Here is a 25,156-nt window from a genome sequence, read left to right as displayed (position 1 = left end):
GGTCTGTGCTCTTTATTATGTCTTATATTATAACATAACAATAATATGGCTTGTTAAAAAAATCAAATGGTAATGAATTTGGTTGTCTCAATCAAGTAGGGAGTTCGATGATCTCCAACTCTTGCATATAAAGAATATTTGATATTTGATTGGGAGAAAAAAATCCAACTTTTGCTCCCGAGTCTCGACAAATTTGGCGATGGAAATCAACTAGTCACCTCTAAGTCTATAACGATGGTGAAAACTTTGTATGGTAAAAAAGAAAGTGACGGGGACTTATTTCCGTTCCCAAACTGGACCTATACAGGGGGTGCACAAGTCTTTGTCAGGCGTCAGTAGCAACCAGCTAATCCTGATTACAACAAGTCTGAGCGGCCCAACTAGGAAGTTTATTTTTTTTAATCAAAATACAACAAGGTCATAGAGTCTTACAAGTTCAATAGTGTACAAATTCAAGAATATTATCAAAAAGATATACCAATAGTCTTTAAATATGTCTAATAGTGTCATTATAATCTCTAAATAAATATCATCAAATGTGTTTTTTGCCAGTTCTTTTAATCATGAAATGTGTCTTTTATTTGTCAGTTCATCCAGAAAACACATTTAGAGATATTTTTTAAGTTTCGATACATTCATTCAGAGACTATACCAACACTGCATAACACATTTAGAGACCAAAATACTAACTATTTACTCACTGTCTGGAGAAGTATGAGTAATTGAAGGAAGAAGTAAGAGGCTCCTCCAATTGTAGCATACTTCAACTTCTCTTTTCCTTCTATTTCTGAGAAATCATTGTCTTGTGAACGATTAAAACCTCCAACTAACCATCCAATGTTTTTGTAGCCTCCATTATACAGCTTTGAAGTTGCTGTTAGTGACCTGATGAATCACTCAACAAAAAACCAACCAATATTTTTCTTTATTGTCATAATAATAAATAAACTTGTTCATATGCTAAGATATAGTATGACTTAATTGCTTGATATTGTTGAATAAAAACTATAATTCTCTCCAATTTAATCTATGTGATTCGCAAAACATTAAGTATTAGACAAAACAGAACAGAACAACATAGTACATGATATGATATGATAAATCTAATCTACACTGCAGAGATAAGTAATGTTTTTTATATTCGAAAATATAATAGATATAAGATATTTTTGTATTTTTTAGCGGATCATCAAAAGCACCCAAATTACATAAATATTAATAAAAATAGTTTTATTTTATTCTTTTTGTCAGGTAGATTGGTGGTTAAAATTTCACTTTTTAAGGTGAAATAGCGGGAGTAGTAGGGTTCGAACCCTGGTCCCTGGATTTTACGTGCAATGTTCTTATCAATTGAGTTATGCTCACGCAAATAGATAATTCTAAAGTATATGAAATGTGTCAATTTAGTCTCTAACATCTTAATAGTAGAGATTAAATAACCATATTTTTGCTAAAAATAAAATAAAAATCATTCACATGTTTACCTTAATCCTTCACCACATGCAACAAGAATCTTGCTATCTTTACCAGGAACAACATTTTCCACTTGACTAAGAAATTCAGAATTAAAAGTGGTGAGATATTGACCAGTCCAAGCACCAATATAACCAAAATGAACCCATTTCTTAAGCAAAGTTAAAGGACCATTATCCTTATCTTCAACAAACATTGGCACATGCAATGACCCTTTCACACGTGCCTTTTCTCTCTCCCAATTTGGTCTAACATCAAGGAGAATGAAACCTTCTGAGTTCATAGCTGTGGAAGCATCTTTTGGTAAAATTGTTCTTATTGAACCAGATTCTATGAGTTGTTTAGCACTTTTTTTATTGGATGTAGCATTGATAGTAACTTGAAATCTTGTGGTTTTTTGTGTGGTTGTAGTGAAAAGGTTGTTCTTTTGGTTTGTCTTGTGATTTAGAATTGAAGTTTTGAATAGATTGTTCAAATTGGTTGCCATATTGTGATGCTATGAAGGATTTGATTGAACTGTTTTGGATGATGAGAAACATTACCATTAAGAACCATACACATTGGCTTTGTGAGCTTTCTTTTTTGTCTGTTTGCTACTTGCTTTTTTATCAATCTATCTAAATATATCTAAGAAGATTCGAAGACACATTATCCTCTTCTTGATCTTATTTTATTTTTATTCTCCTACTCCTTAAATAAAACTTATGGAAAGGTGTAAGAGTCTCGCATTAGTTGCTTCGAGATGGTCTGAATATGAATTTATAAAATAGAGATAATTATTATTTTATAAGTCAATTTTATATGATTGAATTAGACTTAAACCTCAATTAAAAGAGAAAGAATTTTCTTTCTTTTTGCATTTTAACTTTTGTATTTTGAAATCTAAATTTTAAAAGTCACAAATAACGTCTGAAATGAAATTATAAGTTGAGACGATTTTCACACTGTTTTATAAATGTTATACAAGGCCAATTCTAACATGAATAAGTCCATCAAGTTGTGCATGGTGCACAAGTAGCGATTTATATTATAATCGATACGAATTTTACAAAATCCACCGTTAGATTGAAAGTTTATATTATATAGATCACCTATAAAAATTTTGAATTTTTTTGAAAATCATTTGCTATGTTATTGAGACTCATCAAAATTAACGGTATTCAATAAAAACCCATAAACCGTTAATTTTGATGGGTCTCAATAACATATCAAATGATTTTTAAAAAAATTCAAAATTTTTATAGATAATCTATATGATATAAACTTTCAATCCAACATAAATTTTGTAAAATTCGTATTCGTTATAATATAAATAGCTACTTGTGCACCATGCACAACTTGATGGACTTGTTCATGTTAGACAAAGTCGTTATACAATGAGCAATTCAAATGTATTGGGTTACATACTATCATGATCCACTAGTCGATTTCGACCACTTCCACCTATAACCGCCAGCTGGATGGAGCCAGAAATTTAGTTTAAGCGACCAAGTATAATATGTATAATTTCATAAAGAAATAATAAAAAATTTAAATGCAAAATATATACACAAATTTAAGAAACGAATAATTTCAACCAAACAGAAAATTTTAGTTTCATGCGTAGCTTGTAACTCGTCATTACATTTACAAGAAGAAGAATACACAACATTAACAATTATATTCAAAGTTTAAATAAAAAGTACAAACTTAAGTTGCTTCTTTGAATATATAACAAAAACAAATTGGATTGATGGATGGATCATAATATGCATAAGGAATTTTTTGAAAAATCAAAGTTGGTAAAACCATTTAACTTTCCATGCATATATATTACTAGCAACATTATATCCTTAACCTCAAATATTTGAATGTTAAGATTATAGTAGAAAATATTGAACAAATCTCTTGCTTAAGAGTGAATGATTTGGTATTTTACACTACGATAAATAACCAAATAATGATAGCTACTTAACATATTCATCAAATTTTTTTTGCTGTCCTTATCTCCTACTCAACTACTCATAACACACATTTTCTATGATTATTATCAATAAAAACATTAGGTTGAATACTAATTTCTTGTAAAGATCTTGTATACCAAAATTGCATATTATAGCCTCTAAGAAAATCTCATCTCAATATATCATATAAATTCACAATTTTCTTTTTCTGTTGAAAGAAAGAAATATATAAATTTTCTTTTGTGTGTTATCTACCACCCATGATTTGGATCCATAAAAACCCGACCCGTTTCTCATAACGAAACGACAATGGTGATACACAGTCAAACGTGCGTTTAACAATTTCAAACAAAATCCCCTTCTCCCTCTTCTTCATAAACCCTAGATAATAAGATTACAAAATTGATCCTCTTTCGCTCGCAATTTCAATGCAAATTCTCCAAGATTAGGGTTTCTTCTTCTTATTATTCACATTCTTCTCTGTAGCCATGGTTGGAAAATCCATGACTGTCACTTCACGCGAAAAGCTCGCAAGTCTCATGCATTCAGCCAAATTGGCCATTGATATACCTTCAAAGCTTGAATTATTGCGTAAATTGAAGAATGAACTTCCTCAGGAAGACCCTGTTATTCTCACTGAGTTCCTCCCCCCGCTTTTCGATTTCCTCTCCGATCGTTTCAGTCCTGTTCGAAAATTCGTCACTGAGTATGTTCAATTTTCATCTTTTTTGTTCATTGCATTGCATTGGTGTTTGGATTTGAATTTTGATGCAAAATCTTTCGTTTCTTTTTCCTGGTTGAAGGATGGTTGGTGAAATTGGATTGAATAACACTGAATTCTTGCCTGATATTGTGCCTATGTTGATTGATATCTTGGATGATGATACACCGGCGGTTGTTCGCCAAGCTATACTGTGTGGAATTGATTTGTTTAGTTCCACACTCGAGAAAATTGCGATTCAGGTAATTCGTTCTTCCTTAATTCCGAAAAGCTTTCGGTTCAGTTGATTGTTGTTGTAACTGAATTGCCTGATATCAACATTTCCTTTCCTGCTTTTATTTTGTTCCAGGGTCTATATTCTAGTGAGTTAGAAAGTGCACTTGAATCTGCATGGGAGTGTATGCTTAAATTCAAAGACAAAGTATACTCAATAGCATTTCAAGTAAGTAATCGCCGGTTTCTTGAAATATGAAATTACGTGCTATTGTATATTGTCTGATGGTTGTACTCTGTAACTTATTTAAAAGAATGGAAGGAGTGGAGCAAAGCTGCTGGCACTGAAGTTTGTTGAAGCAGTTATTCGTCTTTACACACTTGATCCTAATGGTTCCACAGAACCGACTTCTCATCACGGTATTACGTTTCAAGTTCGGTCGCATAACATGATCACTCTTTCAAAAACGTTTGTGCCAATCTATTGTTAGTGTAAACCTGAAATCACCTGCTTACGTGGCTTCTTAATTTTTTGTATAGGAAAGCCACCGGTATTTAATGTATCATGGCTGAGGCGGGATCATCCTGCACTTAACATCGGAGATTTGTCAATGGAAGCCAGTAATAGTTTGGGTCTCTTGCTTGATCAACTCAGGTTTCCAACTGTGAAGTCTCTTAGTAACTCAGTAATCATTGTGCTAATTAAAAGGTATTGGAACTTTTCTTTCATGGCCTCATCTCTCTCTCTCTTTCTCTCTCTCTCCTCTCTCTCTCTCTCTCTCTCTCTCTCTCTCTCTCTCTCTCTCTCTCTCTCTCTCACACACACACACACACACACACACACTGATCATTGTGCTAATTAAAAGGTGTTCATTCAATTATTTTATGTCTGTTGATTTTCTGCCCAAAGTGACTGCTTAACAGTCACATGACTTGTGTTGTTTTCCTGATGACACATGCATAATAATGAGATGACTAATATATTCTCTTTTACATCTGCTCACAAGGAGAATATTATGTTTTCACTTACTGATGATACATGCATGATGAATAGGTGATTAGTATTTGCTTGCTCATCTTACCCTCACAAACTTGCTAATGGCTACACAGGCATTCCGAGAGAAAAACCGGACTGGGTTTTTTGGTTGGAAACAAACCAAAATATTATGTTTGCCACTAATTTGAGGATTGTTTTATGTCTGTAATCAGATTATTTTTTCATTTCCTGCAATTACTGATTACTGTTAACGCTGTTTGTAAAAATCTATTGTTCAAATGCTACTTTATTACTATTAACTTCCTCTTTGGTCTATTCCCAGCCTTTCAGCCATTGCCATAGACAGGCCTGCATTCTATGGCCGTATCTTGCCAGTTTTGCTCAGTTTGGAACCCTCTAGCTCTGTTGTTAGTGGGGTCTGTGTGTCTGCAGCGCATCTTGCTCTAAAGAAGGCCTTTCTTACGTGCACGAAATGTACACATCCAAGTGCTGCCCCGGTATTTCTTTCAAACCAAGATGTTACTGATATCATGATTGTTTAATCTTAATGTGAAGTTATAGTTTTCATTATTTTATCTATTTTTTGGTATGTCTCAACTTTTAAAATTTTCTTCATTTTTATATATCACAAAACTTCATATTTGCCAACCCCACCTAGAGAAAATGCTTTTATTGTCGGTAAACAGCTTTAAATTACTTCCATATAATATTTTGCATGTCATATGGGGTGATGATTTTGTGGCCATGGCTTGGTAGCTTCTATTTCCATGACGGGCATGCCATCCGTGCCAAGAAGCTCCGAAAATAGAGATGGGTAAAACAGACCCAATGGAATTTAAACACGAAAAAGTAAAATTCCATTTTCACACTCAGCTCACTGATTTTTTTTGCCATCTTTCACCTGCACTTCTCTGTTATCTCTCTCCCATGAGCAAGAATTTTGGGCATTGTGCAGGATTTTTAGTTGACCATTAAAAGACCACCCATCAATAAAAAAGGCTTAACCCATTTGCTATCCAAGTCTGAAGCCTGAAATCATAATTATTCATAAAAGTACTGTATCCTTAACTCTGGCATAGCCCTAACTTTTTCTGCTGTTGTGGATGCAATTGTGGGGGCTGGGGTGGGAGAGAATGGTGAATCAAATCATGGGTGGGTACCTGTTTCTGTAAATTGAAGATGAAAGTTGAAGATTATATTCATGTGAATGACAGAAATCAGAAAAGAATAAAAATTAGGGTTGGGCCTTTCAAAACGTTGAGAAAAGGAATACATTACAAAAATGTATGAGAACCTTCCCTACCTTTCCTCTAATCTGCCAAAATCCAATGGTCAAAGCAACCTGACCTACCCTGCCTTCAACCCGCTGCAACGTAACTGGCCTACAATGGCGGGTAAATAAGGATAAACCAACAATTAGACTCGTTTTGCAAAGTATTTATTTTGAAGCTGGAGAACCAATTCTTTTATTTGTAAATGTGTAACAATGCATTAATTGTCTCAAAAATGAATATTACATTGTAGGAGACTGAAAACTTATGGTATTATATTATGTCTGGGTAAAAGTCAATGCACTGTGTATGCCCATTTCCATGTTTATAAAGTATAAACTATGAAATTGATTGTTTATGAAGAGGGAGAGTTTAAAAATATCAAATAGATACTTTCATTCTTATTACTTTTCCCTTAAACAAGGTTTATATACTTTAAAAACGAGAACATAGAAGACTGATTTTTTATTTTTTATTTTGAAGTGGAGAGATCGTTTGGCTGGTGCCTTGAAGGAGATGCAGTCTGAAGGGAAGGCAGATCAGGTGTTCCATCCAATCTCTGCAAGTAATGGAAGTATATTACAGAGAGAAGAGGATTATCACCCAGTTATCAAGGTAACCAGTACCTTCTGTTGTTTTATTGGATATATTTTTATTATTCTGTGTTATAAATTTTCATTTGAGTTGTTTATTGATGAATATGAAGGTGTGTATATGATGGATGAAATATTACTAATGTAACAGGATAGATAGAAATGCATTTATTGTTCAAAATTGTTTTGCTTGTAGAAGGGATTGGCACTACTCGCACCATTTCAAAATATCTTCCAATTTTTAGCCGAATAGTTTTGTTTCATTTCATTTGTTGCTTTAGAAAATCAAGATCACATTTTTTTCACAATTATGTTTTTTGTCTAATTTTTTTATCTCCATTGATTGGAACTTGCAAAATGCATTAATGGGGTGTAATATACTATAATTGACGGAATTAATAAAAAAATTTAAAATTACTAGAATGCAATATTTTCCATAGTCGATAATTTAGTAAAATGCGGTCATGTTTTCATGTAATTGAGGCTAATTCTGGCGTCACAGTTGGGGTCATGGCTGTGATTACAAATGAATTGCCAATCGATATTTTAGAAACAAAGAAGTAATTTAGATTTTCCAAACACCATTGGGTCATCTCTGTGTGATGATACAAATGACTCTTTATGGATTATTTATTAAATACTTATCTTTCTTTATGAGAAAGTTTTACAAAATCCTGTGGGCCAAAAGAACTTGTTTAATTATAATAGTATAGCAGTACATTTATACACTGGAATATCAGGTGTTGCTTTTCAATTATTGATGACCATATTATCATTTTACAGGAAGAGGATGCTTCAGTAAGTTCGTTTGATTCAGGGCACATTAATCTGGGAAGAAAACGGCCAGGATCTCAAAATGGTGGTGATTTAGCTCAAGATGCAGATGGTCCTGGAAAACGTGTTAAAACAATAACCGACGTTTTGAAAAAACCTAAAAAGGAGTTAGATGAAAGTACTGCTAACATACAAGATGACACTCCTTCGTCTGTACCAGCATCTTCAAAAGGAGATGTGGATAATGGGCCTGTACAGCAGCTTGTTGCCATGTTTGGTGCTTTGGTTGCTCAAGGTGAAAAGGCTGTTGCGTCTTTGGAAATTCTTATCTCAAGTATTTCTGCTGACTTACTAGCGGAGGTGGTGATGGCAAATATGCGTTATCTACCTCCAAATTGCCCTAATGCTGAAGGAAATGATGAACAGTTGCATGACATTAGTATATTTGGTTCTCACGACAAGGCTAAGTATCCACAATCATTTGTGGCTGGTGTTATGTCACTTTCTAGTACTTTCCCACCCGTTGCTTCACTTCTTGATGCTCATCGATCAGTGTCCAATGATTTAGTGGTATAATTTATGCATTTGGGTTTTTTTTTTTTTAACCTCGCGTTTTTATTGTTTATTTCTGATAGTTATTGTTTGACTAAAACTTTGATGTACACAAATATCGTAGAAGTCTCACGAGGAGGAAGAAATTTCTTCACCTGGAGTAGATAGTAGTGCCATGAATTCTGGCATGATTCTTTCATCTCAAAATGCACCATCGCCTACTGATTTTCCATCTTCGGATACTTATATACCTGGAGTAGAGAATGTCAGCACACCTCTGCCTGACATAGATGATGTTGGCAACTTAGAGAGTGGAATCCCTGGCCTGGATTCTTTTGGTCGAATTGATGCATTGTCAGAAACTTTGGCCCCTTCTTCATTGGTTTCCACTGATATGCAAATAGAAGATGCCAGTCAAGAGCAGGTTACGAGTTTGGATAATAGGTCACCCTTGAACTCAGTTCCATCAGTATCAGCAGATAAATCTGAAGAGCTGAGCCCAAAAGCAGTTGCTACAGATGTCAATAGCTTGGTGTCCTCAACAGCTACTTCAGTTGTGTTGCCTGCGCGTCTAGTCTTGCCAAAGATGATTGCTCCAGTTGTTGATCTTGCAGATGAACAAAAGGATCATTTGCAAATATCATGTTTTATGCGTATCATTGATGCATATAAGCAAATATCTCTAGCTGGAGGCTCAAAAGTTCGATTTTCGATACTTGCTTATTTAGGAGTCGAGGTAAAAATTCAACTTATCAAGAATGTCAGATTTTTTCTTTTCAGTTGTGTAATGACAAATGAGTTTAACTGTTTAAGTGCTCGACATAGTAACTAGTATATTCAAGACTTTTCTATACAGTTTTCCCCCCCTTCTAGATAAATGCTTTTAACTAGTGGAATGTAACCATTTTCTTTTTTCATTCATCATGCAGTTTCCTTTGGAATTAGACCCGTGGAAATTGTTACAAAAGCATATTTTGATTGATTACTCTAGTCATGAGGTAAGCGCTTGTCCTGTGTGTTAATCTGCTTGTTATTTTTATTATGATCAAGTCTCATTATACTTTTATGGGTTCATTTTGTAACACGTTTTGTACTTTTTTGGGTTAATCTGCTTGAAATTTGTGCCACACTTTATGCTTAAAATCTAAAAAGAGCCTGTTTAATATATTATGTTGGTATGCCATGTCATAAAAGTATAATGGATACTGCCGTTTGTAGAACTAACAATATACGAAGAACATGTTAACCTATAAATCCAGTCAACTTGTGTTCTTGCTGAACTAATTAAAGACACTATTGTTTAAATAAATTGTAACTTTGTAAGTTAGCAAATATTATGTGCCATCTGCATTTGTTAATAATCTACAGATGCTAACAATGAGTGCCTTGTGTGTCAGGGACATGAGTTGACATTGCGTGTCCTCTACAGGTTATTTGGTGAGGCTGAAGTGGAGCCTGACTTCTTTTCTTCCACAACTGCAGCTTCTGTATATGAGGCATTCTTCCTAGCAGTGGTCTGTTTTTTTATTTTTTATATTTTTTTATATGGTTCTTGTATGTCCATTTGCTAGGCAACAGTTGAGCTTTTGGTTCACTTCTACTGCAGGCAGAAGCACTTAGAGATTCTTTTCCACCTTCGGATAAATCATTAAGCAAACTGCTCGGTGAATCTCCTTATTTGCCAAAATCAGTTTTAAAAATGTTAGAGAACATGTGTTCTCCTGGAAATGGGGATAAAGCTGAAAATGAATCAAACACATTGAATGCGGATAGAGTCACTCAAGGTCTAAGTGCTGTATGGAGTTTGATTCTTTTAAGGCCTCCTATTCGAGATGCTTGTTTAAAAATTGCTTTACAGGTTTTTCTCTTACTTTTTATATTAAACATTTGTGGTTCTTTTTCTGTGTAGTTGTGATTATTGTCCTGAAAAAAGTAGGAGGCTAAATGATGTTTGAATACCCCCCCTCCCAGTTTTCCTTGAATTGTAGGACCTGAATGTTCAAACCTTGCTTCCCTTACTATTAGTAAATTTCTGTGTCTAACTAACTAACTAACTGTTCTTTGATCTTTTTATCATTTTTCATTGAAAGAGTGCAGTGCATCACTTGGAAGAAGTGCGTATGAAAGCAATACGCCTGGTACTTAAGCATATTTTCCCGTTGATGAATTTAATTGACTGCATAAAACCACTTGTCTTATACTTTTGGCTCTTCTTGCAGGTAGCAAATAAACTTTATCCTTTATCACCAATTTCTAAGCAAATAGAAGATTTTGCAAAGGAAATGTTGTTCTCAGTGATGAGTGGTGATGCTTCTGAAACTACTGATGCTGAAGGGTCCATTGCTGATGCACAGAAGGTATTCACATTTTTATGAATTTTATTTTAGTTTTTTAGTAGAGTTTATTAACAGCAGGCTTTTGCCATGTTTTTGTTGAACAAGATATACTAGTTTTCTTTTTCTCTTTTCCTTTTCAGGGACCTGATATTGAAAAGCTTACAAATGAACCAGTATCTTTGAGTGGCAGTACTAAGGATGTCTCAGATAATCGACAATTAAGCACATCTGAAGGCACCTCATCACTTTCAATTTCTGAGGCTCAGAGAGGCATGTCACTGTATTTTGCCTTGTGCACAAAGGTATTGTGTTGTTTACTAGTATATATCCAGTTGAAATTATAGGGGCTAGTCCTTCCCGTTACTGAAGGAGAAAAAGTAAATAAAAATAAGGGTCTTGCTTGGGGCACTTGTTAAGAAACTAAAAAGAGAAATAAAAAAAGAATTTTGTGTTGAAAAAACCAAAACTTATACTTTCAAGGTGTTGAATACACAACTTTCAAGAGAATATTCCTAGCATTTGCCTAAAATTAAATAGGATGTGAATGATATGTTTGGTAGTACTAATAGACTTTTAATTTGATGGTAAAAGGAATTAAATCATGATTTATAAAGAAATATGGAGATCAATCTAAGAGATAATCTATGTCATACTTCAAATTACTAAGATATAATAAAAATGGTATCTTTTTCATATGGTCTAACACTTTTCTTCAAGCTGAAGATTATTGTACTTTGAGCTTATTATAAATGTACCCATTAATAAAAGAGAAATGCCAAAAAAATGTAATTTGAAATTGGAGACTGGTGGAGACCAGATCACATCTATAGGACCAATGACCAAAAGGAGGGGCTATAGAATGCATTTGGAGCAAAAGTCAAGTTCGGACTGCATCTGAGACAGAAGTTAGGATTTAGGTCAAACCATCATTCGGGGAAATCTAGGGCAAAACTGCTTTTTTGAGATAGCCGGAGCCATACTGTATCTTTAGGATGTCCAGGGTCCCTGCTGAATAGTCGGAATCAAACTGCTTTTGGGATATATGGACCAAACGCTTGGACAAGTGTTGAGAGGGTTATGAAGTCTATGGTGAATGCCTAAGTAGGACACTAAAGTTGTACAAACTAATATAAGGATCTTAGATTGGTTGCCGATGCAGCAAGTAGAAAACCCCATTGACAAGGAGATAACTTGAGAGAGAACCGGGGGGTGGGTTGACATCCCACAATGAATATATATAGATGCAAAGAATATTTTTATAAGGCTTAGATAATCCTCACATCTTGGACTAACTTTTTGGGTTGAGGCCAAAAGCCTAAATTCTCTATTCTCATACAGTATTAGATTCTATCCTAAACTCCTAATTAAATAAGGAAATAGATCAACATATATAAGAAAATATAGGGGCTAGTCCTATGAGATGATCTAAGTTGGAGATACAATCAAGATATTATGAGATATTGTTTATATATATGTTGACAGATTCTTCTTGCCTGTTCTGTAACTTTTAGTTGTTTGATCAAAAGTACCTTATGTTGATGCTTTGTGATGACAGAAACACTCTCTCTTTCGCGAAATATTTGTCATCTATAGAAGCACATCAAAAGCAGCAAAGCAGGTTTCAGATTTTGACATATGGTATTCTAATGAATATTGTTAACCATTTGTTTTTGGTCACTAGGTTTATGTCATTACTTGTATGCTGCAGGCTATTCATCGTCAGATTCCCATACTAGTGCGTACATTGGGTTCATCTTCACATCTCCTTGAAATTATATCGGATCCCCCAAGTGGAAGTGAGGATCTCCTAATGCAGGTTAACTGGATTACCTTGTAACTTTTTGCAAATGTTAAAAATTTTATAAATATATCGAATACTGTTTTACCATATAATTCTTGTGAGAGTCTTTTGGTGATATCTGATATTTTTACATTGCCCATGTCAGGTGTTGCGTACACTCACTGATGGTACGATCCCGTCTAAGGATTTGATATTTACTGTGAAAAGGTTACATGATTCAAAACTTAAGGTATGTTTAAATTTTGCCCTATAAGTGTTGTAGTGAAACTCGGGAGCCTGCCTAATACCTGTTTGGTCCTTTACAGGATGCAGAGGTTCTTATTCCAATATTGCCATTCCTACCGAAAGATGAGGTACTTCCTAGTTTTTTTCTTTACATTTGGATGTAAAATAAACTCTTAGTAAAATTGTAATGTGAATTCAAATCAAGAAGATGGATCATGTAAGAACTGTTTGTCAGTTGTCTTTTTTATTTTTTTGTTTACTTTCTAATTATCTTGAAGTTTCTTATTTTTCATTTGGTGGATATGTTTTTAACAATTCTTTAATAGGTAATGCCGGTTTTTCCCAACATTGTTAACCTGCCTTCGGAGAAGTTCCAAGGAGCACTTGGTCGTCTATTGCAGGTATGTGTCACTCCTTTGTAGCCAATATTCAGAGTTGCTAATTTATGTGGGACCTAAGAAGACTTTTTCACTTCTTAAAGGTGAAGTAGGGTTAGAACCAAGTATTGGATTCTATTTACCAGGTTGTCCACCTAAATTGAAAGCTATTATACATGCTATAACAGAATATATCGAGAAATCTAGGATTGTAAGCTATGGAGCTTTTGAAATTGTAACTTCTCAAGATATATTCAAAGGCAAGAATTAAATGAAAAACTGTGATAAATAAACTGTTAGATATAAAACCGTTCATATGTTTTCACCTAACAACTTAAGCTTTAGAGTAGGTTTGAATATTTTAAAAAGAACTGAGTGCAGTAGAGAGGAATGGATCAAAGGTTTCATTCCATTGTTTAGATATTTTATGATGCAAAAAACTTAAGTTTTCATTTCCGTTGTTTGAGAAGAGAACAAAATGGAATGCATATAACATTTGAGATGAGAACTGGTTACGTGGTCGCGTGAGGCGGTGTTTGGGGATGAGTCTCTAAGCATGAGCTGATTAAGATATTGCGCTTCTGATGGTGGGGTGGTCGGCTAGAGAGGTTGCAGGAAAAGGTTGAAGCTGACGATGGTAGAGGTTAAAAACGATCGAAAAAGATTTTGGAATGGTAACAATCGCAATAGTGAAAAAAAGAGCAAATTGAAGTTGGAACGTTGTTTGCGAATAATATCATAGGGACTTGGGTATATGGGGTGCCCGAGTTTCACATACGTGAGGCTCAATGAAGTATTTAAGTGGCTTCTTCCCCCTCAACACCTAGCTTTTAAGTGAGGGTTCCCCAAGAGCTTAGATACTTATCAATTGGTATCACAGTGGCTCGAAAAGATTTACCTACGTAGGGGTTGATCGGAAAGGTTGAGTTAAGCGTCATAGAGTACAGCAGCTGGAACATCGACTTGCTGGGTCGGTGCTATGATTGGGACTTATATTATGAGGTCCCTAACTCCCACATTTAGTAGTATGGGATGCTTGGTGGAGTATTTACGTGGCTTGGTTCTTCCCCCTTGATAGCTAGATTTTAAGTGATGGTTCCCAAGTGCTTAGATTTCTATCAATTGGTATCGGAGCTGGTTGCTAGTGGCTCGAAAAGGTTTATCTGTGGAGGGGTTGACCGTAAAGTTCGAGTAAAGCGTCATACAGTGCAGCCGTCAGGAAGTCGGCTCACAGGGGCAATTAAGTGGCTTGGTTCTTCCCCCTTGATATCTAGCTTCTAAGGGAAGGTTCTCTACGTGCTAACATACTTGTCATAATATGTCTCAGTCTTACTTAGAATAATCGACCACTGGGTAAGCACGGTTGTAGGTTTGCCTCTGTTAAAATCTAGATACCATGTTGAATAAGAGAAAACAAAACTATGAGATGGTGAATCTGCGTGTTTCAGCTACACAACATAGTTTTATTTAGGCTCAAGGCAATAAATACAAAATAAATATAGGAGGGGAAATGGAGGAAAACTAGACATCAGAACTTTGTAAAGACATTTTTTTTTACTGAGTTCATTCAATTTCTGGGTGGGGGAAGGTGGTGGCAGAGGCGTATGGGAAGTGGATGGGGTAAGGGTGTGGCTGAGGGGGTGGGGGTACAGTATGCGAAAATAATATTTCACTGTGTTTAGATAACTTTCATGATCGACAAAGGTTGCGGGAAGTATACTCCACAATGTTCTAATAAGAAAATATTGTTCTGAACCGGGAACACATTTTAGTTATTGAATTAATTGCAAAACTTTTATACAGGGATCATCACAATCTGGTCCAGTGCTTACACCAGCTGAAGTATTAATTGCTATTCATGGAATTGATCCTGAAAGAGATGGAATTCCCTTAAAAAAGGTTGGGCTTTTGTGCTGAATTAGTTTGTGCATCCTGCTTAATCGAGAAATCAAGATAGATTTTGCATAACTGAAGTGTCTACATGCAGGTAACTGATGCATGCAATGCTTGCTTTGAGCAACGACAAACTTTTACTCAAGAAGTTCTTGCCAAAGTTTTGAATCAATTGGTATGTTGTATTGGAATTGCTATATATAATTGGAAAGGATATTCAACATAGTTTGATCTCATACAGCAAATGCTCTTCCCTGCAGGTTGAGCAAATTCCTCTTCCTTTACTGTTCATGCGGACAGTATTACAAGCAATAGGTGCTTTTCCGACACTGGTAAGAAGCTTACTTATACAAGGAAGTTTAATAAATGCAAAGAAACATTTTTTATTATTTGTGTATCAGAATTTAGGAATTTTATTGCTTAGCGTACAGAACAGTTTTGAAACCCCATGAAGATCCCTCTGAGCTACTTTGCTTATCTTTCACAATTGAATTATTTCCTTTTTTTCCGATTAAAAATCCACCATCATTCCTTGTTATATGTTTTTACTGTTTGATTTAAATGTCATATATTTGTACAAATTATTGACTTGATAGGTGGACTTCATCATGGGTATTCTTGCTCGCCTTGTAAAGAAACAGGTGATTATTTGATCAATTTAATTTTTTATAATCCACTCAGCTGTTCAGTGTGCATATGCATGACTAAATGAGTTGTTGTAGATATGGAAGTACCCAAAGTTGTGGGTGGGATTCTTGAAGTGTTTGCAATTGACGAAACCTCAGTCATTTGGTGTTTTGCTTCAGGTATTATCATGTATCAAGAACTTACTATTAGTTGTAACTGTTTGGTGTTTGCATAGTCCTAAGCTCTTGTCTCCATCATACAATATTCTTAAATGCTTATAAATTTTATTTTATTTTTAAAATACAATTTCTCAAAAGTGTTTTTTGGCTCTGTTCAACACTCCACATTTACATACTTATTTTGTATAAGAATGAACATTTTAATAATGTGTTTCTGGTTGCGTCAAAAAAAAAATAATGTGTTTCTGGTGGTGTATGCTTCCGTGCAGCTACCTCCACCGCAATTGGAAGTTGCATTAAATAAAATTGCTGTACTGAAGGCACCATTGATTGCTCATGCTAGCCAGCCAGATATACAATCATCACTTCCCAGGTTCATTAATCATTCGGAAAAATAATTATGTTAATTTACTGTTTCTTTCCCCTTCTATATTGATTGCTCATGGGAAAACAATGTTTTTATTGTTGCAAATATAGATTCTAAGTTTAATTTTTGTTCAGGTCTGTGCTGGTTGTTCTTGGCATTGTTTCCGATTCACAGGTTTCAAGTCAGCCACAAACTAGCCATACACAAACTAGCCAGCCACAAACTAGCCAACCACAAACTAGCCAACCACAAACTAGCCAAACACAAACAGGTGAGACAAGCAACTCAGATAAGGACACAATGACAGAAAAATCCAAAGAATCATCTACAGCGAGCTAAACTTAAACAATCATGGTTGAGTGGCGGAATCTACTGGTCAACTGTGAGACTCAAGTTAAATTATAGCCTCGACCTTACTTAGACTAAACTGCTACTAGCTATCTCAAGACTAGGGAATGAAGAGCCAGAATTGATGAATTCGCCATGTGCAAATTGCTGAATAGTTGGGCCAGGTGCCAAGGGTTGTGAAAATTTGCATCAGGAACATCCTGGCTTTGTACATTTTTAGGTGGAGTGATGTATATTAGAATGGTATTTGAAGAATCATACTATCTCAAATCGGTCCCAATTTTGGGTTTTTGCTAGTGCTGAGTGTTGCAATTAGGAATGTATACATGATGTATTGATCTCCTAGTGGATGCCTTTCTTGTTTAGACTTGAACATTACGTATCTAGGGTTTAGAGTTAGACTTGCATCTTTGAGTATTTACTTATCCCTGATGTAATAATACATTCGTTATTTACTTCATTTTTTGTAAACTTTGCAACGAAATAAACAATGAATGGCACAATACTTTGTGAGTTGTTGGATGACTTGGTAGTTGGTAGCTGCAAAGTTTGATTATTACCATCTGCAAAACTAACAATACTAATTACTAGCATCGTCTATTGACATCAATACTAATTTTCACGTTTATTCTAGTAATAAAGCACCCAAATTCACAAAGGATGGTCCTTGTTTCATTTTTAGAATGTCCCTAACATACTCAATTTTGATATCAACATAGGATCTCCGGTCTTTATATTGTGCCTATATTTAAGGATGGGGCGTTCTATGATCTGGTGTCTACTAGGTTACACCCTCACTGTTTTTTGTTGTGTTGTAACATTGTTTGTTGAGTCCATTTTGCGTATGCATTGTGGTTGAATAGCGTTTTAATAAAATTGTTAGATTTATATTGAAAAAAAGAAAAAAGAAAAAAGAAAAAGTAAGGTGGTACAAGACAAATTTGTGATTTTGTTGTTCCCACAATAATTGAGGGCATGATAATAAAATTTGATATTGTTACATCTATTTTATATTTTCTTATTGTTATAATTGAAAACCCAGACTATTATTGCACTCACCTTTGTGCTTCGGCTGCTATTGCTTCTTATTTTTTGGCAGCTATCGTCATTTTGTAGCTTTCCATAATTTTCTTATGTATCAATGGGTTGGTGTGTCAATTATGAGTTAGATGAAAGCGTAGATGTTGAACGTCGAATCATAGAAAAGTGAAGATATTCATATATCTAATATATTAAAGGTCTGTTTGGTGCATGTAATAGAATAAAAATATGATATGATAATTAGTTGTATAAGGATATGATAACGAGTCAAGCAGGGACGGATTTACAGAGGGGCAAGCAGGGGTTTGGGCCCCTCCCTCCCTCTTGTTATCATATACTTAATAATGATAATGATATATAATACTACTAATAATATATAACCATGATTCCAAGCTTGCAATTGTTCTGTTTAGTGATAAAATTAAATTATATGTGTCCAACTTTGTGTGTATAATAATCAATAATATATTTTAGTTTAATTGATTTTTGGTTGTTAACTATTTTGAGATTCTAGTAATTTGAAGTTCAGTAAAAAAGTAAGTAAAAATTAACTAAAAATTGTCTAACACACATGAATTAAGTTCAGGTTCTCTCAAACAATCTAATTAAGAACTTTTCCTTTAATTTGTATACTTATAAAAATTAAAAGTAGGCGTCAAATGAATTAAGGGTAAAAAAAAATCTAACCTTGTAATGTAATTTTTTTTAACATGTGTGCTCAAAGGTTAAAAGACAAAAAAAATTAAAGACCGAGGAAGTATTACATTTTTCGGCCCCCCATTTTATAAATTCTTGGATCCGTCCCTGAAGTCAAGTCTTTTATATATTAGTCTATTTCTAGTTGATTTGAGACTAATTACTCATACTTAAACTCTAACAATAATATCCCCTTCACATATATATAATTGCACGTTATCAACCAACCAAACATGTCGTGTAAGGTGTAACTCCACCTCCATAAAGAATTTTGATACAATAATTCATTTCACATGGATTCACTCCCAATTCCTCATCACACCGAACCAGATTCTAGCATCAGATGTTGGTTCGGTGTGAGTTGATATGGACAATAAAGATACCTAAACACCTCATCTCTAATCTAAACCTTAAGTACACAAGTTATCTCATATATCATTCATTTAACATATTTTGAAATTTGAACCAATGTCGAACTACCCAACCAAACTTAAACTCCAACAATGATGAATTCAAGTGTGAGAGTTGAGTTGTTAGTCTTACATCAATTATAAATAAACTAAATTAATAACATATAAGAGAAGGAAAAGAACTTGTATACTCAATGTTTGAAACTTCATATGAAGATGTGCATGTGTATTTGTATCTTTATTGTCATGTATTTACCATGATTCCGGTGTTATCCAAACTTTCAGACAAATGGTATTAGAGTTTTTGTTCAACACCATGATGATGGAGAGTGAAAGTGTATTAAAGTGAAATTAATAATTGTATCAAAAGTATTTCGCCGCAAGGCCGGCTAATCGTACGCAGTTGGCTCGAATACCCCCGAGTCATACAACATGTTTTGTTGATAATGTCCAAATATAGAAACGCTTACAAAGACGTATGTAAATACTTAGCCGCATGTAGAGAAGCCTCTGCTAATTATATTTAATATATTCCTTCTAACTAGTATCTTCAATCCTCAATATAAGAGATAATTGAAACCATAAAAGTTTATCTATTAAATTCAATATTTTGCCAATAAACCAATTAATTATAATATCCGCTGATACAATATTTTACCAAATATAGTCTGAATTGAATTATTTTATGTTCTTAACCTATCAGATTTTATAAATGAAAGTCTCTATTTTGTCCTATCTTGAGGAAACTCAATTGTTAATTTTTAATAAAAAAAGAAAGGTCTATTGATAACCATATATTTATTTATGAATATAGTAGTTACACCAAACAACCGGAGAGTCATAATATATTCTAAAAATTTATTTTATTATTATGCATACCAAATATAGTGTAGCTACATACAAGACATCATTATTCATTAGATCTTTTACTTCAACACATTGTTAGGTCAGATTGAGTAACACAAATCAATAACAGATTTAAATTATCGGTGGTTGGTTGTCTTTTTATAGAAACTAAAATCCTTAAAAATAATTATGAGTATATGGTGTACCAAGAAAACAAAAAAGTGTAAAGATATCAATCGTTAATCGGTCATGTTAGGAGATAAACAACAAAAATTGTTTGATTTGAGAATTGGAAACATTAGATAAAGCACTAACTAAGGATATTCATTCATTGAAGAAGAAGACTATTACAATTAATCCACAATGTAAAATATATTTATACTAACAATATATGCGAATTAATTTTTACATTTTACTATTGAAATTAATAAATATGCATAGTAAATATAAAATTATTTTACATTCACATTCACTCTTAATTTGTCACATTATGTTTAACAATTTTTAAATAAAGACAACTATTTAACTCTATGTTTTTTTTATCAGATAGTTTAATGTCTAAAAAATTCACCTTTTCAAAGGCGAATAAGTGAAATGTTCGGGGTTCGAATCCCGACTTCTATATATAAAATACCGATGTCCTTACCAAATGAGCTAAGTTCACGGGAATACTATTTAACTCTATGTTATATCGGTGAACTGTGATTGGTTTCTAAATGGAAAATATTTTTTTTTCCTTTTAAATTTATATTTATTTTTAATAATAAGAAGATAAAAAATTAATTATTTGTCATTTTTTACGTCATTCTAGCTTCTTTTTTTCATGTTTGTATATCATTTTTTTTACGGGGTTTGTACATGATTTTCTAAACTTTAAATCTAAATTTATTTTGAAACATAACATATATTTATAATTGAGTGCAAATGAAAAAAGAAAATTATAAATTTAAAAAGTTTAAAATCTAATTTAAACATTGAAAATTTTAATAAAAAAGTTAAATTATTGTTTGAAATTAAATTAAGAGACCAACAATAATTTTTATAGTAATTAGATAAAATGACAAAATCATTATAAACTCACACATAAATGGAATAATCGAAATTTGAACCTCATCCATGACATCCGATAACAATTTCTTCGCTATTTTTTACCGGTTAAACTACAATTTTGAGTACATATTAATGATAATTTTACCAATAATTTCAAAATTTCAAATAAAAAATGATAATTTTACCAAATAATAATACTAGAGCATGATAAAGTTGGGTCTAAGTCTAATCCTAATCCTACTAGTACTAGGTGACATCAAAGTAGTACATGTATATTTTTATTTTTTATTTTTGTTGAACCCAGATATACTATTTGTATACATTATTTGGATATGTTATATTTTTTGTTTCAGCTCATTATTATTCTTTTCCACCGGTGACACACACGAACACACACATTGTTCTTTCTCTCCGGTAACAACCCAAATCGGAGATGGGTGTTGATTACTATAAAGTCCTTCAGGTAGATCGTAATGCCAAAGATGATGATCTCAAAAAAGCTTATCGCAAACTTGCCATGAAATGGCACCCTGATAAGAACCCTAATAACAAAAAAGATGCTGAAGCCAAATTCAAGCAAATCTCAGAAGCTTATGATGTATGTTTTGCATTTTTTGATACCCCATTTTCTATTTTTCAATTTACTTTATGTAATGTTAATTGGGTTGTGAACTTTTTTTGTAAAGTTTTAATTTTTGGGGTTTTGGGGTTGTTGTTTGGAATTTGGGGGTGTTAAAGGTTGTATTTTTATTGTGATTTTGGATAATTTGGAAATTTTGGGGTTCTGGGGTTGCAATTTGAATTGATGGGTTATTTTATTTTGTGTTTTTATTGTGATTTAGAATAATTTAGAATTATAGGGTTTTGGGGATGCAATTTGGAATGATGGGGTGTTTAATTTTGTGTTTTTGAGTCATTTGGAATTGTGGGGTTTGGGTGTTGCAATTTGAAACATTGGGATGTTTAATTATTATTTTCTTGTGATTTAGGAATTGTGTTGGTTTTTTTGTTTTGCTTGTGATTAGGTTGACTTTTGAGTGATCAACAAATGAGAGAAGTGTATGATCAGTGTGGTGAGAGGTTTAAGATTACAATTTGAAATGTTGGGGGTGAAAATGTTGTGTTTTCTTGTGATTAGAATCATTTTGGAATTGTTTGTTTTTGCTAGTGATTTGATTTTTGAATAGGTTTTGAGTGATCCACAAAAGAGAGCTGTGTATGATCAATATGGTGAGGAGGGATTGAAGGGGCAGGTGCCTCCGCAAGGTGCGGGTGGATTTTCTGATGCCAGCGATGGGCCGACGATGTTCCGGTTCAATCCGAGAAGTGCGGATGACATATTTTCGGAGTTCTTCGGGTTTCAAAGACCCTTTGGTGGTGGAATGGGTGGTCATCCTGGTGCTTCTGGCTTTCCGAGCGGAATGTTTAGGGATGACCTTTTCTCTTCGTTTCGGAATGCGGCTGGTGAAGGATCCGGCAATGCGCCGAGGAAAAGTGCACCGATTGAGAGAACATTGCCATGCAGTTTGGAGGATTTGTATAAAGGGACCACCAAAAAAATGAAGATTTCCAGGGATGTTTCTGATTCTAGTGGGTGAGCTTTCTAGTTTAACCTGCTTCCATCTTTTTCCTATATTAACCTAGTTGCTTTGGTTTTATTGGACATATTTAAATTATTGAATTCAAAGTCTGGTTCGATGATTCACTTTTGTTATGTGTTGTTGGTTTATGGTCATTTTCATAGTATACATTTTCTTTATTATATGCTCTAAATAATCAATTTTCCACTAAGGCTCTGTTTTGATAGTCTCAGTTTGGATAAACAACTTAATTAAACGTTTGTGTATAAGCCATTTCTATAACAAAAGTTAAAATAAAGTCAAAATGTTTTCCTATAAGTTGTTTTCATATGCTATCTTGATAAGTTACCTTGGAGAGCTTATGCAAATAAGCTGAAAACAGCTTATGGACATGTCATAAACTGTTTCCATAAGCTCTCTCGAACAATCTCAACGTTTGCTTATGTCAATTGCCAATAGATAAGTTCAAATAAGGCAATCCAAACAGGCCATAATAAAGTGGCAGGTTTTGCGATGGATTGGGACTTGAGAATCTGAAATCTTTGATCTATATGAAGTTCTTATACTTTTAGTTCTGTGCACATTACCTTTCTATATGCCGTTTCATTAAAAAAAATTATAATTTGCTGGCATCTACATCTTATCACAGTAGCTGTAGACCAACCTTCTTCATCATGTTTATGAATTGCATTTTATAATTTGCATTATTCATTCAAACTAGTTAGTTGTGATGTGACTACTAAAGCCGCTATTAAAATAATGCAGAACATGCAATCAGACACGTTTAAGTGATAATTTGAAACTTCATCAAAATTGATATGCGAAAATTTGAAACAGTCCAGATTCAAAATTGACCATGTCTAAAGTTTAAACGCTGTGCATAATTCTTTAGTATATATGTAACAGTCCAGACTCAGAAGTTTTTTAGACTGATGTTACATCTCAGCGAGTGAGAATTCATCTTTCCCATTTCATGCTAACTGAAGTCATTCACTTTGCACTTTATACAATGTTTTTGTACGTCATTTTTTGTTTTATCTGTCAACATGAAGTTCACATAGGATAGGATGTATTCAAAGGCAGTGTTGTCAATTGCAGATCATGAAAAATAGTGATTTGTTCAAATTCCTCTACGCTTCAGTGCTATAGCACTACAATAGACGTTAGTTGACATCTCTTTGTACTAAATTGTGTATCGTAGAACAATAGCAGTTTGTTACATTTCTGCGATGCTATAGTGCCACTATTTGACGTCACTGTTCAAAAGTAACAGCAAATTATAGGTGTGAATTGAATTGCCATAGAACTAATCAACTGTATATTTTCTTATTCTGAAGGAGGCCTACCACAGTCGAGGAAATTCTAACCATTGAGATCAAGCCAGGTTGGAAGAAAGGAACAAAAATAACCTTTCCAGAGAAGGGAAATGAACAAAGAGGACTTATACCTGCAGACCTTGTTTTTATTATCGACGAGAAGCCTCATAGCCTCTTCAAGAGGGATGGCAATGATCTTGTTGTTACTCAAAAGATCTCTCTTGTAGAAGCTCTGACAGGTTACACAGCGCAAATAGCAACCCTTGACGGGAGGAATCTTACGGTCCCCGTCAACACCATCATTAGTCCATCGTATGAAGAAGTTGTTAAAGGAGAGGGTATGCCGATTCCTAAGGAACCTTCCAAAAGGGGAAACTTGAGAATCAAGTTCAACGTTAAGTTTCCATCTAGACTTACATCAGAGCAGAAGACTGGCATCAAGCGATTATTGACATCTTCATAGACACCGATGGTTTTTCTCCCTACCATATATGAAACCGTGATCGATTGGAATTTAATTTTATTTGCGGTTTTCAATCAATTGGAAATTCGTGGCGTTTGTGAACTATTTTTCAACTAGGAACAGTTTATTAGAAGTTTGTTATTTGTTTGTTGTTTCATATGTTATTTAGTTTCTGGTCTTCTGAGTGAATAATTCTCTTAATCACCTGGCTTACTTGTGGCTTACTTGTTTATGTGAAAAGTTTTGGTGGGATTCAATTTCTGTGTTTGGATATTTGGATCTATATTTCTTTTATTTTTCATTTTTATCATTATTCTTTTCAACAATTTCATCAACCTCTCTACACTTAACAATTTACTGTTGAAAGATGAGAGTTCACTCATTTGTATTACATGCAGTCAGAAATACGTGCACTCATGCGGTCAGGACTCGGGGCTTCAATGAGCATTTGTGATGGTCTAGATTTTAAATTTGGTATTTTAGATTTAAAACAAATAAACCAAAATCTGCATGTTTTTTGCGTTGTCCAATCTTGATCAAACAATCACCGATGTCGCATGAAAGCACGAATTTCTAACTGCATACACTCCAAATAGGCAAATACAATCTTCACACAAGATTGGTAGTTAACATATTTGGTGGTGAATGTAAGAGGTCACTAAACTAATTCTTTACTATCCTTATCTTGCATTATGCTTCCATTTCCTTGAGTTTGGCAGCAAAGGCATAAAGATATAATCGTAAAATTACATCTTTAGTCCTTTAATTTAATTTTATGCAAGGATTTAGTCTTTTATATTATTTTTTTTACGTAATTTTTTGGTTTTTTTGTCCTTTATTCATGTTTGTATATAATTTTTTAAACTTTAAATCTATAATTTTCTTTTACTGTATAAGATATATTTATGATTTTGCAAACAAAGAAAGAAAACTATAAATTTGAAACTTAGAATTTATATCCAAACATGACAAAATGACTTATAAAAAAAATGAAAAACTAAAGTGTTAACTGAAATTAAGTTAAGAGATTAAAGATGTAATTTTCTCAAAAGTAATTAATCAAA

The 25,156-nt window shown here is 33.7% G+C and overlaps 3 protein-coding genes across 5 annotated transcripts; 2 read left to right on the top strand and 1 right to left on the bottom strand.

Annotated features, from left to right (window-relative positions):
• Positions 1-251: 251 nt before the first annotated feature.
• LOC123924875 (rhodanese-like domain-containing protein 10) lies at positions 252-2,111 on the bottom strand. The gene is given in 3 exon segments (XM_045977853.1): positions 252-746; positions 749-885; positions 1,485-2,111. Coding segments are annotated over 3 exon segments (666 nt in total). The 5' UTR covers positions 1,961-2,111; the 3' UTR covers positions 252-693.
• A 1,238-nt stretch (positions 2,112-3,349) lies between these two features.
• Positions 3,350-17,203, top strand: LOC123924873 (symplekin). Of its 3 annotated transcripts, none has more exons than XM_045977851.1 (27): positions 3,350-4,122; positions 4,220-4,379; positions 4,487-4,579; positions 4,665-4,770; positions 4,891-5,059; positions 5,670-5,844; positions 7,102-7,233; positions 7,995-8,555; positions 8,662-9,273; positions 9,467-9,535; positions 9,935-10,051; positions 10,144-10,395; positions 10,628-10,675; positions 10,757-10,894; positions 11,014-11,175; positions 12,429-12,491; positions 12,582-12,689; positions 12,820-12,903; positions 12,980-13,027; positions 13,226-13,300; positions 15,080-15,175; positions 15,264-15,344; positions 15,430-15,501; positions 15,766-15,810; positions 15,892-15,975; positions 16,245-16,348; positions 16,477-17,203. In XM_045977851.1, exons 1-27 carry the CDS (start codon positions 3,905-3,907, stop codon positions 16,679-16,681), a joined length of 4,077 nt encoding a protein of 1,358 aa, XP_045833807.1. In that variant the 5' UTR covers positions 3,350-3,904; the 3' UTR covers positions 16,682-17,203. The 3 variants fall into 3 exon arrangements, with proteins under 3 accessions (XP_045833807.1, XP_045833808.1, XP_045833806.1); XM_045977852.1 differs by having other exon boundaries at positions 3,505-4,122; positions 8,665-9,273; XM_045977850.1 differs by having other exon boundaries at positions 3,551-4,122; positions 10,628-10,894.
• Positions 17,204-20,996: 3,793 nt separating this feature from the next.
• Positions 20,997-24,349, top strand: LOC123924871 (dnaJ homolog subfamily B member 1). Its single transcript, XM_045977848.1, has 3 exons — positions 20,997-21,331; positions 21,921-22,327; positions 23,651-24,349. Exons 1-3 carry the CDS (start codon positions 21,167-21,169, stop codon positions 24,090-24,092), a joined length of 1,014 nt encoding a protein of 337 aa, XP_045833804.1. The 5' UTR covers positions 20,997-21,166; the 3' UTR covers positions 24,093-24,349.
• Positions 24,350-25,156: the final 807 nt, after the last annotated feature.

Source organism: Trifolium pratense, linkage group LG4, assembly GCF_020283565.1.
Source record: "Trifolium pratense cultivar HEN17-A07 linkage group LG4, ARS_RC_1.1, whole genome shotgun sequence".
Classification (NCBI taxonomy): domain Eukaryota; kingdom Viridiplantae; phylum Streptophyta; class Magnoliopsida; order Fabales; family Fabaceae; genus Trifolium; species Trifolium pratense.
Note: the sequence above shows the minus strand (reverse complement) of the source record. Positions and strands in the feature narration are given on the sequence as shown.